Below are 15,072 nucleotides of genomic sequence, written 5' to 3'. Positions count from 1 at the left end.
AAGCAGACGTTTGAAAAATTGAAAATATGAAATGAAATGGTTGTTTATAGATTGGGATTTTGGGAAGAACATCCTTAGAGATCATCTTGCCGAACCTGAAATTCAAATCTTTGAGTATTAGCTCAACTCCATACCTATCTGTATCAGAGACTGAATTGGGCCTATGCATCCATCTTTTTAAGCAATATCCGCAAGTCTCTCAAGTTTTTGAACTGCAAAATCAATAGGTTCTCAAAAAGGGTGCGCGTACTTCTAAGAAATCATCCCGTTTATCCCTCTGACTCATACGGTGTCTAGGGTGGTGGCGGCGGTGAATATCTAGGTTTTGCTTCTAACGTGTTGAGAAGCCACAACCTCTCTCAGTAACGATCCTGAAGCCTCACAGCACCTACAGAAAACAAGTTTTCCTCATTTTATAGTAAATTCCTGTTACGTATAAATCACTCCCTTAGGTGGAGCCCAGTCGCGTCGGAGAGCAGCCGCAACCCCTTAGCTGCCCCCAGTCTTCTCCAGGACTTTACTGGGTGGGATTCGGTCATAGGCGGCTTGAGGCACGTGGTGACGAAGGGACAGGGGACTCGATCCCCGCCCCGAGAGCCCCTCACAGAAGAAGCGACCTGACCAACCCCTAGGCAGGCCCTTTCCTGTGAAGTTAGAGACTCGATCGGTAATGGATCTCAGTTCATTTAACAGGCCCCTTGCCCCTTATTCCTCAGAGGCCCGCCTCTCTTCAGGGGTCCTGTACCCCCCTGGGGGTGGTGACTGACGACGCTCGAAAGGCGAGAAACGGTTCCCTAAGCCGTACGCCGGGTCCCTCTCTCCCCCACAATGCACCGGGGCCAGCAGGAAGGCCGCTCCGACCCCTAATTTTCCCGCGAATTCAGTTCAAAGAGGCGGCCGGGCCCGCGATCGGCAGCGCGCACGGGCCAACCAAGCCGCGCCTCCGCGAGAAGCGCCTCCGCGTGACTGACGGGGGAATCCGCGGGCCAACGGGCTGGGCGGCCGGGCGGCGCGCGCTCCCGCCGGCCAATCAGAGCGCCGGGCGGGGGAAGTGGGCGGAGCCAGGCCAGGCTAGGGTGAGCGGCCTCCCGAGCGGAGCGGGGCTCTCAGGAGGAGACACTTTTTTTTCCTCCCTCCTTCCCTCCTCTCCTCCTCCCTTCCCTTCCCCTCTCCTCCCCTCTCTCCTCCTTCCCCCCTCGGTCCGCCGGAGCCTGCTGGGGCGAGCGGTTGGTATTGCAGGCGCTTACTCTCCGGGGCCGCCCGGCGGGTAGCTGGCGGGGGGAGGAGGCAGGAACCGCGATGGCGCCTCAGAAGCACGGCGGTGGGGGAGGGGGCGGCTCGGGGCCCAGCGCGGGGTCCGGGGGAGGCGGCTTCGGGGGTTCCGCGGCGGTGGCGGCGGCGACGGCGTCGGGCGGCAAATCCGGCGGCGGGGGCTGTGGAGGCGGCGGCAGTTACTCGGCCTCCTCCTCCTCCTCCGCGGCGGCGGCAGCGGCGGGGGCTGCGGTGTTACCGGTGAAGAAGCCGAAAATGGAGCACGTCCAGGCTGACCACGAGCTTTTCCTCCAGGCCTTTGAGAGTGAGTGTGTTTGAGGCTTTGAGGGCAGGAATACCCACTCTTTCAGCATTCTGGGGTCGGGACACTCAGGCTGGCTCCCCCCCCCTTCCTCGCCGGGAGTCGACTTGATTTGGGAGTGGAGAGAGAAATTGAGGGGGCTGTTCCCCCTTCAGGGATTACGGTTCAAGAGGGCCTGAAGTCTGGGGCCTTTGGGGGAGGTGAATGGGGGAAGGTCCAGGTGAGGTTCTTGACGCCCCGAAGATTTACACAAGGGGTTAGGCAGCGGGGGCCCCACGTTAAGAGCAGGCTTCTTTCAGAAGAGGTTATAGCTGGACTGTAGGTCTGTAGTCTCGGATCTGCAGTGAGATCCCAAGACTAGTTTTTGCTTGCTTTAATGCTTTTCGTACTCTACAAGTACAAGGGTTTCGGTTGGAGGTTTTGAGCAGTATTAAGCCTGTGAAGAGATGAATGCGGTAAAATCGACAAAATTGTCATTAGTCCGAAATGCTTTGGCAGTACGTGCTGCATGTTATCACGGCACCTTTTGATGCCTTAAGCCTTTCAAATCTATCCACCCATTTCATGGATACATAAACTGAGACAAGTGGTGATTAAGCTTATTACTCATCTTGAGATGATCTCGGAAATCTCCCAGTTGTGCTTGTCTTAATTCCGAAATCTTATGTTTTAAGGTCTTGTTTCAAGGGCAAAACTACTAGTTAATTTGGAAAGCGGAGCAAGGTGTCTGGAAACAATAGAATTTATAAATAATTTCAACTGTCTTTTTAATGAATATTATATCCTGATTTCCTTTTTGCTTTTGTGTGGATGTTATAATTTGGGTGATCTTTAATATTAAATATCTTACAGAAACTTGAATAAACTTGGTTCTACCGCTGAATGTCTTTATTTACAATTTTTCCGTGGCATATGTTAAGGGCATGGTATCAGCTGTGCTTGGAAATACGTATTACATTGTTTAATACCCTTCTTTCATTCTCTCTCATTAGTGCTTAGTGACATTCTAATTGAAATCTAATACAAGGAATTTCAATTTCTGTTGAAACGAGTATTGAACCTGCTTGAGAGAGATTCACGTTGTTACTTTTGCTTAATATATTTTCAAAAATCTGGAGAGGATTTAAATTAGTAATATGCTAGAGAACTGAAATACAGTAATGACAATAAACATGCATGTTTGTACCCCTTCTAAAATATTTCCTTTTAGTTTATTTGGAACAACACTAAGATTAAGTGGATATTTAAAAATTCTTTCTAAATGTTATGAGAACCAAGTCCTCCAGGAAAGTTTTAGCTGTTTTTCTTTCTGTCCAGTCTACCTTGGAGAAGTAAACTGTCATTAAGAACTAGATTGAGTCACAAAACAACTCTATTCTGCTCTAATATTGACCTTAGTTTCTGAGATGTTTAAATGCTTCGATGTATACTGATATAGTCATATTTAGTTCATTTTGATACTGCTTTAAAGAAATGTGATAGTAGTAGGTCATTCATGAAGTTGATATGATGGTATTATATTTTCTATCTATAAGTCCTTTATAACAAATTTTAACTAAACAGTATTAAAAAGACTAGGAATCTATTACTTTGAAAATATGAATTGAGGTAGTATTTATTTACATATTGCAGTAATATTTACAGTGAGCAAAATAGATTAAAAACAAACTACAACTAGAAATATTTATTGAAAAATTTAACTACAGTTTGTGTCTCAGATTTCTTTCAGTGTTACTGACTTTCATCATATTTGCATTAAGACATGAAGGAAACAGTTTTATTCTGTTTTGGCTGACTACAAATTTTTAAAGAGACCAATTAAAGAGTGGAGATTTCATTTTGTTATTGGGCATCAATAAGTAGTTCTTTTACTGAATCCAGCTGCATCATTTCAGCTACTTTTTGGGAAGAGATGGACTCTAAATAGTTTAAATAAGCTAAATTAAATGAATGTAACTATATAGTTCTGCATACAGACTAGTTTAAAAACTAGTTACCTTAGAAATGCAAGGCTTAAGAACAAGATTGTAGAGCATCTTAAATTTAAAATAAATGTAGATGAATTTTGTGACTATGCCATAGATCTAATGTCTTTTGATCTTATTGTGCATATTTTTGTGATGTAGATAATTTAGTACATGATTTCTATAACAAGTGATTGGTTTATGTTAATTATAACATGAGCTGGGTTGGTATTTTCTTGACAACTTGAGTAATAAGTAAATTTAGATAATATTTGGATTTTGTTTTCTGTTACCTAGAACCAACGCAGATCTATAGATTTCTTCGAACTCGAAATCTTATAGCGGTAAGTTATCAACAAAATTCATTGATACTATTTTTTCCTAGAATTTCATCTATTTAATTTTAATATTTTTAAAACTTTTCTTATAGCCAATATTTTTGCACAGAACTCTTACTTACATGTCTCATCGAAACTCCAGAACAAACATCAAAAGGTACATTTTATGAATCTTTATTTCAAGTAAATCATGTTAAAGTTTTGTTTTAAAGTACTATTTCTAATTAAAGATTAAATATGAAAACTGAGGCAAAAGAGTGACGGGTTGAATTGGTTGCAAAGTGATAATTTTAAGTAGTATAACTTTCGTAAATCCCAGTTTATTACCAACTTTTTCCTAATATAAATGATTTAGTAGTGAAGTGAATGAAATGATTTTACTGACATACATTTTTACTCTGTGCTATAGTTATTTTCAAGTTTGGTAGAAGTTGAAGATTTAAATATTTACCAGAGGGCTCAGGGGAACTCTTTTTGATACCTAAACTTAACAGTTAATTTTTGAATTTTTTTATGTGTTCTAACAATAAAGAATTCACTTCTATAATGATAGTTTCAGAAAGTCTCATTTTACGTCTTTGGTGGTGTTACTACAGGGAAATACTTTTGAAGTCAGTGGGATGAATGTCCTTAAAAAATAAGTCTTAATCATTTAGTCTTAAAGTGGAGTCTGGAAGTGTCAGACAAAACTTACTTTTGCTTTGTAATATTTAATATTTAACCATGTATAATTAAGGAATACTATTTTCTTGTCCTACATGCAAGATTATTTATTGAGCATATCAAGTGAACAACTTCAAATTTAAAGGAGAGAATTTTTATTAAGCATTTGGTATTGTCATCTTGACTTGGTAAAACCATTAAGCTATCTCAATAGCCTTTGAAACTAAACTCCTTTGGAGAGTCCTGTTGGTTACTAAGTAGGCATTGTGTTTTCTATAGCAAGACATACTTTAGTTTTAATATATATCTAGATGGATTTCGAAGAATTGAAATATTAAAACTATTTGTCTTGTAATCTTTCTGAATCTAGAGAGAGAAAAAACATGGCATTTAGTAGGTGAAACTTAGTAAGTGCATAAATAAGTAGAAAGGGGGTGATGGATTAGACAGCAGAATTAAATTTGTCATCTTTTTACCTGATTACTCCATTATTTGATCTATGCCAGGGTTCAGAAAACTTTCTATAAGGAACCAGATAGTAAATATTTTAAGCTTTGTGGTCAAGGAAGCAGATTTGAAGATATTAAGTAGGCTCTGGGTACTTGGACAAAAAGACAGGAAACAAATGTCCGCAAATTTTTTATTGATGAAATTCAAACTATAATAATTGAATACAATGTTTCATAATACAGGCCTACTAGTGAGAGGTGTGGGATTCTTTAATTTTTATGTGGTGGGGGGAGATAACATTTAGCTTAATTGGGGTTTAGAATTAGTGTTCTCTATTATCAAATCAGTTGCAAATGTTTATCTGTAAAAACCATTCTTAGCTTGTGAGCTGTGTATAAACAGATAGTAGGCCAGATTAGTAGTTAATGTTTATTTTACTATTTTTAATATGGAAGATCAGTTGAGTTATCTAGGATGCTGCCTGATTTATATTTAAAAGTAATTAAGTTTTTCAGAATAAATTTGGGTTAACCCATAAATGGATAAAACCAAAATATACATTTAAAATCTAAGTTTGTCATTTTCCTGTCACGTTTGTTTATTAGACTGTTTGTCTCATTGTAGGATATGTTTTTGTTATCTGCTAATGGGCGGAGGCAATTTTAAAAACTTGGTAGAAACTGATTTTCTTAGTTTATTCCCTGTTAGGTAAAAAATTGTCTTTTGGGGGAGTTTTGAAGCAATTCACCACCTAGGAAACATAAATTCCCCTTAGTTTATTTCCATACAAAATGCATTAGTTGTCATCTACTCTTAATTCTTTTGTTATATGCTTGGTCTATGTAAGACATTTTTAACAAATTATACCACAACTTATATCTTCAAATAAGTGTTGTCCTTTTCAAAATAGTTGGTGGCTTTGAAGGTGGTATTTAGCTCAGTAATTGTCGTCTTTGTTTAAAATGTTTTTGGAACTCCCTTTTATGGAATTGCTTTTAGTACTATCCCTTTGCTCCAAATGTTTTTGGAACTCTTTTATTATTACAACGACATAATATTAATTGTTAGAATAAACATATCATTTCCTTGAAGTTACACACTCAGTTGTAATATTAATTTGGGTACATTTGTTAAACCTGCTGTACTTTAGTCTTATTTCATAGAGGTATTCGAATTCTTTAGGCTAACACAACAATGACACAATGGAAATACTGGTGAGGAGAAGGGCATCTTTTACTGAATCCATTTTACAGTTTTGTGTAAACTGTTTCTGAATTCTTCCAAGAAAATTTCCAAAAATGTCTTGAATTTTAAAAAAATTCTCCTTTTTAATGACTTTTTGGTAACTATTTCCCTTGTTAAACTTGAGCTATAGTAGCAGTATCTTTCTAAAGTACAGAAGTACTCTGTGTTGGAGGATGGGACTACTTTCGTATAGTTGCTTATATGGTTTCTTTTTTCCTAAGAGAAGCTGGGTTGCCTTTGTGATCTTAACCTACTTCAAATGGTGGTTAATATTCAGTTTTCCTATGCACTTCTATGTAGAACTCCATAATTTTGGAAGAGATGAACCTTGGGACTTATAGTCTTTTCTTCCGACAGACAGGATTTCTTCTTAATCGTTACATAAAGATAAACATTATTCTTAAAGTTTTCAGTAATTTTACAACCCTCCTCAGTAATAGATTTCAGCATTTATACTAAAATGTTCTTTGTCACTAGCCTGAAGGAATCTTACATTTTTCTTCTTTCTTCTCTCTTATCTGTGGAGATTGAAAATGTATTGCCATCCTTCATAAACTACTACTTACTATGCTCTATTGGATGAAACTTTAATATTAAAGTTTTCGGTAACTCTAAAAGTAAAGAGAGAAGCTTTTTTTTTTTTTTTACGATCTTTTGTTAATGGGAGCTATCTATTCACCTGAAATATAGATTGTATCAATTCTGTTCTTCCTATCAGTATTTTACTGCAACATATTTACATTAACATTTCTTTACTGATAATTTTTTTAATTGAGTACAATAGAGGTTTTGAGAAATGAGCATATTAGTAATTTCTAGTATCTAAATTCCAGCTTCACAAACTAATTACCACAGACTATGTTAAGTTTTTCAAGTCCTAAATTTTAAGAGTATATGAGTAGAGAAATATTTGTTTCCATATTATATGTGGCTTTAGATTTTTAGCCTTTATCTCTAGGACATATAGTACACCAACTTAAGAACTAAGATGAGGCTTGTTTTAGAATCCATTCATTCTTAAATTGCTTGGGCCAGGGGGTATCTTAATTTGTTTCTATTTTGTGGAAAAATTACTTTCTTTTCTTAAACTTGTCAAGTTAAAAGCTAATAATTTTGAGTCAGTGGGTATTTCCCCCGAACTTCAAAATTTTTCTGATGATGGCAACCATCTCTTTAATATGACATATTTAACTTTACTCATTGCTGATAATTTTTGAGGATGTTTTGGTAATTTTAGATATGTTTTGTAGAATATTCATTTTTATGTGATAATGCTAGCATATTTGTCAGGTTACTTAATAAAAGTATGAATATTTCAAAATATACATAATTTGCATTTGTTTGGCTCAGTCCAGCAGATGCTTGGGTATCTACTAAGTATAAGGCACTGTTCCAAGTACTATGTGGCTTTTCCTGAAGAAAAGCAATCCCTGCCCTTCATAAGATAGCAGGAGAAATGAAATATTTATGCAAGTAATATTTAGGAAAGTAAATATTAAAATAAATATAAACTAAGTGCCATAGGTAAGGAGAAATTCTGGTTTGGGAATAATTACAAAAGGTTTCATGGAGAACCTTTTAAGATGGGACTTGAAGGCTTGTCTGCTGGATTATAACATACACTGTCTCAATAGTATTCATTGTTATGGCTAACCATCCATAATTTATCTAATTAAAAATAATAAAAAATCAGATTTCCAACTTGCCTATTATAGTGACAATAAAGTATAATCTGTTTGTTTTTCCCAGTTGAGAAGTGATTATTTTGTTTATCTGTTTCTTCCAGGAAAACATTTAAAGTTGATGATATGTTATCAAAAGTAGAGAAAATGAAAGGAGAGCAAGAATCTCATAGGTAAGATAACCTGTCAATCAGTTTATATTAAGTGACATACTTGAGGAAAGAGGAAAAAATGATAGTGATCATTTCCCTAATGATCACCTCACTATTATAAGGAGTTAGAAGGAATCTTAGATGTCAGTTGGTCCAAACTCACACAAACCAGAAATTACTTCCTTTATACCATCCCTGGCAGAGAATCTTAACTGTCATCTTGAATACCTCCAATGTTGGGAACTCACTGTTTTCTAAGGCAGATGTATTCATTATTAACAGTTTCTTGCATTTTGAATCTGAATTTCTGTAACTTCTGCAGTTGGTATTAATCTTACTATCTCATCTAAGGAGGAATGGAGACTTGTATTCATGGTATTCTTATGATATGTTAGGTGCTATGCCAGGTGTTTCATAGCATCACATCTCTTCAAATATGAGAAAAGCTCTCTTTTTTTTTTTTTCCATTTTGCCCTTCCCCTTATTTATATCTTTCAGGCAAAATATTCTGTATTTTATATTTAAAATACGTTTATCACAAGATAGTTTCATAAACTTGACCCTTTAGACAGAATCTACTTACTGTATGTTTTCAAATGTGATACCCACAACTAATTTCTAAATATCTGACTAGCCTAATATCTGCCTAGGCTAGACAGTATGCTTCTGTTTATTCTTTGATATGTAAACTAAAGGAAGCTGAATACTGTTCTAAAGAGAAACAAGAACTTGGGTGGTATTTATTTAATTCATTGACTACTTTTAGGGAGAATGCAAAACTAAAAATACTAGCTTTTTTAAAAAAAAATAGAGTTGTAAAATTGCCACAATGGATTTTTCTTTTTCTCTTGAAATTTTCAGAGGAAACTTAACCAATCTTAACAATTTAGATGGGATATATACTGATGTAATGATGCTTTGTATATGGTTTCTCATTTTCATGGATTGTATAAGATGTTGTTTTTGCAGTTGCTTATGTTTAAAGTTGGGCTTTTGATTCGGTTATTTTGTTACTTAAATTATAAAATCACATTTTTAATTTTATATCTTACAGTCTTAGAGGACCAAAGTGTGATTTCAATTTCCATATCTAGGCAATCTTGATTTGAAAATAAACTTTGATAGTCCGTTCTAGAAGCTAAGATCCCAAATCTTTATCTGTTACTGCCCAGAGAGTACCTTACAATATAGGACTGAGAATATTCCCAGTGCATGCATACTCTATTATTTGTTTGAATTCCTATTCCAGATTTTTATCTGGTTACCTACCCTGGACAAAGCTCTTGGGATCCTCAAGGCCTTTTTCACTTAAAGTATAAGTTACATTCAGAGCCTGATCTGACCTGACCTCCTTGCTTCTTGTCTCCTTAACACCTTAATAGTTTGCCCTCCAGGTCTTTCAGGGTTCATGTGAGAAGGAAGAATGAACCAAGAAGAAGAAAACTCTTTTCTTCATCTTTTTCTATCAAGGTTCTACCTTCATCATTGCTTAACCCTACTACTGTCTCATTGTGACATTGGCTTTGATAAGTATTACAGAGCTTACCTTAGAGTGTGTATTGTGAGGGAGATAGAATATACTGGTCAGTTCTCTCTGAATAATCACTTACCCAATAATTTTGTTTCTTTTGACCCAGTGGGTTCAACAATTAGGCCAGTACTGTAACAGGTGTTGTTAACCAACTCATAGAAACATGAGAGGTTTGCATAGAATTCCTGCTCGTAATTTTGAAAAACAACTTTTTCAGTCTTTAGGATCCTGCTGGGACCAGTGAGTTGGCCTTTTCAACCCCCCAAGATCTTTATGAATGTCTGACTGTTGCTCCCAGAGTCACTAAAATGAATTGAGGAATTGCTTCATTTTAAGTTTACCTGCAAGGCCTTATATTATTAAATGACTTCAGTGTATTTCTCATGTCAAATTAGACATAATCCTGTTGTTCTTCTAAACTTATCACATAAGAAGTTTCCTAGACACCAGTATGTAATGCCAGCACTATAAAATTTTGCTTGTAAAATCTCTAGTCAAATTATCTTACAAGAGAACAAAATAAATCTTTGTTGTTCCATGACATTAATTAGTAGAATTTAAAATGTTAAGTCATATACAAAAAAAGTATCTTTTATATCTATATTTTTATTCTGTACCATCTCAGATTTAGAAATCTTGTTTAGTTTAATTGGATCCTGGATCCATTTAAGTTATAGTCTGGGAATCTTCTATTTGAACTCATGTTCTTTTAGCACTTCCAAAATCGTAATAGCTCCACTCTCAAAGCCAATGTATTTCATACTCTAAAGTTCTAGAGGAATATCAAGATACACAGAAAAGCTCCAAAGTTCCAAGGGACTATCAGTATACACAAAAATATATAGTACTACAGCCCACAAGTTAGATTAATCAAATGCCTGACCTATTTATGACATTTGTAGTGACTTATAAACCAAACCAAATTCACAGCATTATCTGTGCAAAATGAAGTTTGTGTTCCAGAATTTTTATGTAGTTTATAGTCCAGATATACAGTTGTCTTATTAACCACAGATAATGGCAGAAACTTATTAGGGGAAGGAGCTGATAGAAAAAAGAAAAACAGGATACTTCATGATTTTTACTTTAAGGTGTTAGTCAATTCATGACAATAGACCAGAATTGTCATTTGTAACCTTGAAATTCAATAAAAAAAGCCTACCATCGTGAAAGATTATTTCTTGAAGAATGGCTTCTGAAAACTCCAGTGAGCAAATTTTAGAAACTCATAGTGGTCTAACCTCTAGTCTCCAGTTTCTTTTTTTGATGTTTCTCATTTTTTTGATGTGATTATATATATTTAAAATATCTTTTTTCTTTTAAGAATGTCTAATATGCCTTATATCCTCTCCAAGTCTTGTTTCTGGCAGTCTAATTTATTGTGGGTTTTTAATTTATTTTGGGTTTTGACCAAGCACTATACCTTATTGGAATAAATTTCTGGTCTTTCTGTAGTATTCTACCCCAGCAGGATCCCAAGGGCCTCTTGTGCTATTAATCTTACCAGTTTTGGAATTACTAGTCATATTTCTTTACTTCTAGTGCGTCTCCACTAAATGAAAGGTCAGCATGAAAAGATTTCTAAATTGGCGTTGCTTCCAAAAGTATTTCCTCAGGCCAAATGAGAAGCAGAACGTCCCCTCTCTCTCTCCCTTTATCATCTTTCTTTACTGATCCACTGTTAGTAGCTGGAGAAATCCCCTTAACAGATACCTGAACTAGAACTTTTAGTAGGGGTATTTCAAGCCTGTGTTTTTTAGTAGGTTAATAAGGAATAGTGCCTTTTATCACTTTTTTGTTGTTATTACAACCTAAGCTTTTGAATTAATAATCTTTTCTAAGCATTTCCTTTTGTTCTATAACAAATCCTGGATCTGCTTTTCTGGGATTTCCATTTACTTAGTATACCATGTTCCAGACACTATACTTAAGTCCGAGGGCATATAATGGTGAGCAAAACAGATGAAAACCCAGCCTTTATGGAGTTTATTGGCATTTAAGGGGAAAAGACATAATTGTATAATAAATATAATCATAGAATAAGTGCTGGGAAAGAAAAGTATAAGGAAACCGAATGTACAAAGCAGGAAACCAGCTCTTGTTTGAGATACTGAATTTGGGAATAGTGATGGTGAGGGAGGGCTTCCCTGAAGAAATGAGCTGAGATTTGAAAGATAATATAGGAGTAAAATGGGGCGAGAGGGTGAGATAGCTGATTCTAGATAAAGGGAAAATTATACATGTGTCATTTGAGGCCAGAGTAGCTGACAGGGAGAGTGGCATTAGATGAGGCTAGAGCAGATGGCCTTGGCCAGATAATGCAGAGCCTTGTAGGCTATTTAAGGATGTTGGTCTTTATCCTAAGAACACCATAAATTATTTTAAATAGATATGACACATTAATGGCACTTCCCTACCCTTCTCTTTTGTAGTTATAACTGCGTTTTGAAAACTTCAGGCTGCTTAAGTTGATTGTGTTTTTCCCACCGTTAATAAGATCTGATATTTTCCTTCTTTATTCTTTTTTTAACAATCCTATCTTGACTGTACATTTTGAAGTTATTTTCAAATCAGTATCTTCACACTTGAGTTTTAGTTGTTCCTTTTTTAGAACCTGGGACAAGAATTTCTTTTTACATATCTACTCCTGAAGGTGCCTTATCAGTCACCACCAAGCATATCTGATTCTTAAAATCTAAGTGTTTAAGAACAAATTTTAAAAATGTCTTTTCTTGTATGATCTTGGGGTTGACAATAATTCCTTTAAGTTTTGGCTACATTCCTTTAGGAAGGTGATTCATTTATATTTAATGGATTCCCTCCCCTCATTCAACTTTATCTTCTCACTACAAAGAGTTCCCTTTCCTTGAGACTGAACCTCAAAAGAGACACTCGATTCCAGAATAGTGGGCTTAGTATAGTCCTCAGCTTTATATATCATAGCATTAAATGTGTAAGAAAAGTTGGGTAACTAAAATAACAATGTAAGATGCCAAATAACTTACATCAAACTTGTCCTGTTTGAGGTAATAACAGTCTTGACTCTCGAAATGAAGCCTTATACTTGCCATTATCAGATTAATGTATACAAACTAGAGGCACTAACCTTGGTCTCTTTCCAGAATGAAAACTTTGGTTCCTCTGTGGGATCTGACTATTCTTAAAATTTTAGTTTTCCTATATGAATCTCATCTCAAAATCTTAATCCCTTATGAATTTAAATTTACTTAATCTCATTCTACAGAGTGCTTTAGAATTGTCAGATGTTTGTGCTTAGAATCTTATCCCAGAATTTCAAGTTTCCCATTTAGTTTCCTGTTGCCATATTGCTGGCTTCCTCAGAAGATAAGGATAGGGAACACATCACAAAGATGAACCAATTCCTTATCTGATATCTTATATTGATCTTCTGAGCTAGATCCTGTACAGCGTAAAACCAAATAGGCCCAACCAATTTCTTATGTTTCTTTTCCTTCTCTTGTGATCTAGCTTACCCAATTAAGAGGTAGATACAGTAGCCAAAAGAAAGGGAAGAGGATAGATCAGGAAGGGGAAGAAAACTAGCCTTTTTCCTTGGATGAAACCACCCGTGGAAGGCATCAACTATGCCTCATTGTTACATTTTATTCTAGGTAATATCAGAGTGTTTACTTTTAGGAGGGGGAGGAGGAAGAGAAAACGTGCCTAGCAAATTACATTTCCAGAGTTATTTTTTAAGTTAATTGAAATTTGGAATCTCTTTTCTCAAAGAAACAATGTTATGATGATGTTTAAATGTGCTTCCTGTCATTTAACTTATAATGCACAATTTAAAACTGTCTCAGACCTGTTATGATGAAGGACCTTTCTGTTTGTTTTTAATTTTAAATCTTTCGTAAAGTCTTATTCTTAATTTTTTGCCTTATGGAATGGTAAGTTTTCCCAGTGGCCTCGTACATATTGAGTAACACTAATTTAAAATATTTTCTGGGGTAGATCAATGCAAGATGTTTCTAGTATTGCAAACTTGGAAGTTAGAACCACATTTCCTATAGAAACAATGTAAATAATACTATAAGTACTATAGGTAATGAGTCATGATTCCTAACTTTCAATCTTATTACTCTAGGAAGACATCATTATCCTCATGAAAAGCATTTTTAAGTGCCTTTCTGTTTCTGTAAGACACTGCTAGGTGCTAGGGACACCAATAATAAAATGATTGTTGAAAGAGAACCTGTTTGAAAAACAGTGGTAAATACAAGTGTTTGTAAAGGAAGTTAATCTCTGATCATTAAGTTTTGGAATGGTTGGGGATGAGTTCTTCATAGAATATGGTACTTTTGATGAGTTTTATGCAAGCCTCACCACCTTGAGAGGTCATTTTCTCATTTTATAGATATCAGGTCACAGCTGGTATCTGGAGCCAGCATTCAAACATGGATTTTCTGTCTCAATTTTATCATTCTATTTTCCTATATAAGGCTTTAGTGGAGGTAGAAATGGGAGCCTTATTATAGACAGCATTTAGACAAAAGATTTGGCAGTTGGGGACTCATTAGAAAATTCGGAGAAATGTATTTTTAAGAAAATTAACCTGGCTTTAGTATGTAGGTTTACTCAAAGCAACTAAGAATAGAATGGGTTAGTTGAGACCAATCAATGTATCATCGTCTAACATGTGGAAATTATAGAATTTTCCTGTCTTTCAGTGATGTTTTGGAGTTTTGCTAATTCTACTTTGAAGGCGACATTTATGGAACTAATTTTATAGGAAATGCTAGTTGTCTTTTAGTAAAATGGCAAGTAGATTTTGTAAATGGCAGATATACTTGAGAAAAATAAACTGTATAATTAATATTCAATAAAATATATTCACCTTAAGTATATAGTTTCAGTTTTGATAAGTATATACACTTGCATAACCATAATCACAATTAAAATAGAACATTTCCATCACTTTGAAAAATTCCTTGGGCTTCTTTACAGTCAGTTCTTTTAATGTATTTTTTTTTTAAAGGTATGAATTATATGCAGTAAAATTTACTCTTTGGTATATAGTTGAGTGTTTTGACAAATACAGTCAAGTAACAACTACTACAGTTACTCATACCTCTTTATAGTTGCCCTCCCCTCCCCATGTGTTTTTAAAATTTATCTGATTTATTTCAGAAAGTGAGTAAAATTTATGAATTACCTGTTTTCAAGAATGCCATTGTATACCTTTCTTATTTTGCTATACTTAAGTTATAATTGTTATTCTTAGTTTTTCCCTCATATTTTTGCTTTCTAATTATGCTTGGACCTTTACACTTCTCTTCCATAGTCATTTTATCCTCCAGTGCTATCCTAGCATACTTTTCTTACTACTGTTCTAGAAATGCCCTTTGAGACCCTTGTCCTATAGTTTTTCAGCATATAGTTTTATGGCTTACCTCACTGAGAACATAGAGACATCCTCACATCTTCACCCCTCGTTTCTCTAAGAAAAAGAG

At 35.6% G+C, this 15,072-nt stretch overlaps 1 protein-coding gene across 3 annotated transcripts in view; it reads left to right on the top strand.

The window, feature by feature from the left end:
- The first annotated feature begins 1,056 nt into the window (after nucleotides 1-1,056).
- The window catches only part of SUZ12 (SUZ12 polycomb repressive complex 2 subunit), a 35,679-nt gene continuing 21,663 nt past the window's right edge, over nucleotides 1,057-15,072 (top strand). The window contains exons 1-5 of one of the 3 annotated variants that reach the window (XM_039886042.1): nucleotides 1,058-1,226; nucleotides 1,490-1,576; nucleotides 3,835-3,881; nucleotides 3,968-4,032; nucleotides 8,020-8,088. In XM_039886042.1, coding sequence (XP_039741976.1) covers nucleotides 1,528-1,576; nucleotides 3,835-3,881; nucleotides 3,968-4,032; nucleotides 8,020-8,088 — 230 coding nt within the window. In that variant the 5' untranslated portion in view covers nucleotides 1,058-1,226; nucleotides 1,490-1,527. Of the gene's footprint in view, nucleotides 1,577-3,834; nucleotides 3,882-3,967; nucleotides 4,033-8,019; nucleotides 8,089-15,072 lie in introns of all 3 variants that reach the window. The other 2 variants (XM_039886040.1, XM_039886041.1) reach the window with 2 other exon arrangements.

This window comes from Pteropus medius, unplaced genomic scaffold (genome assembly GCF_902729225.1).
Source record: "Pteropus medius unplaced genomic scaffold, Ma_sr-lr_union100, whole genome shotgun sequence".
NCBI classification, from domain to species: Eukaryota; Metazoa; Chordata; class Mammalia; order Chiroptera; family Pteropodidae; genus Pteropus; species Pteropus medius.
Note: the sequence above shows the minus strand (reverse complement) of the source record. Positions and strands in the feature narration are given on the sequence as shown.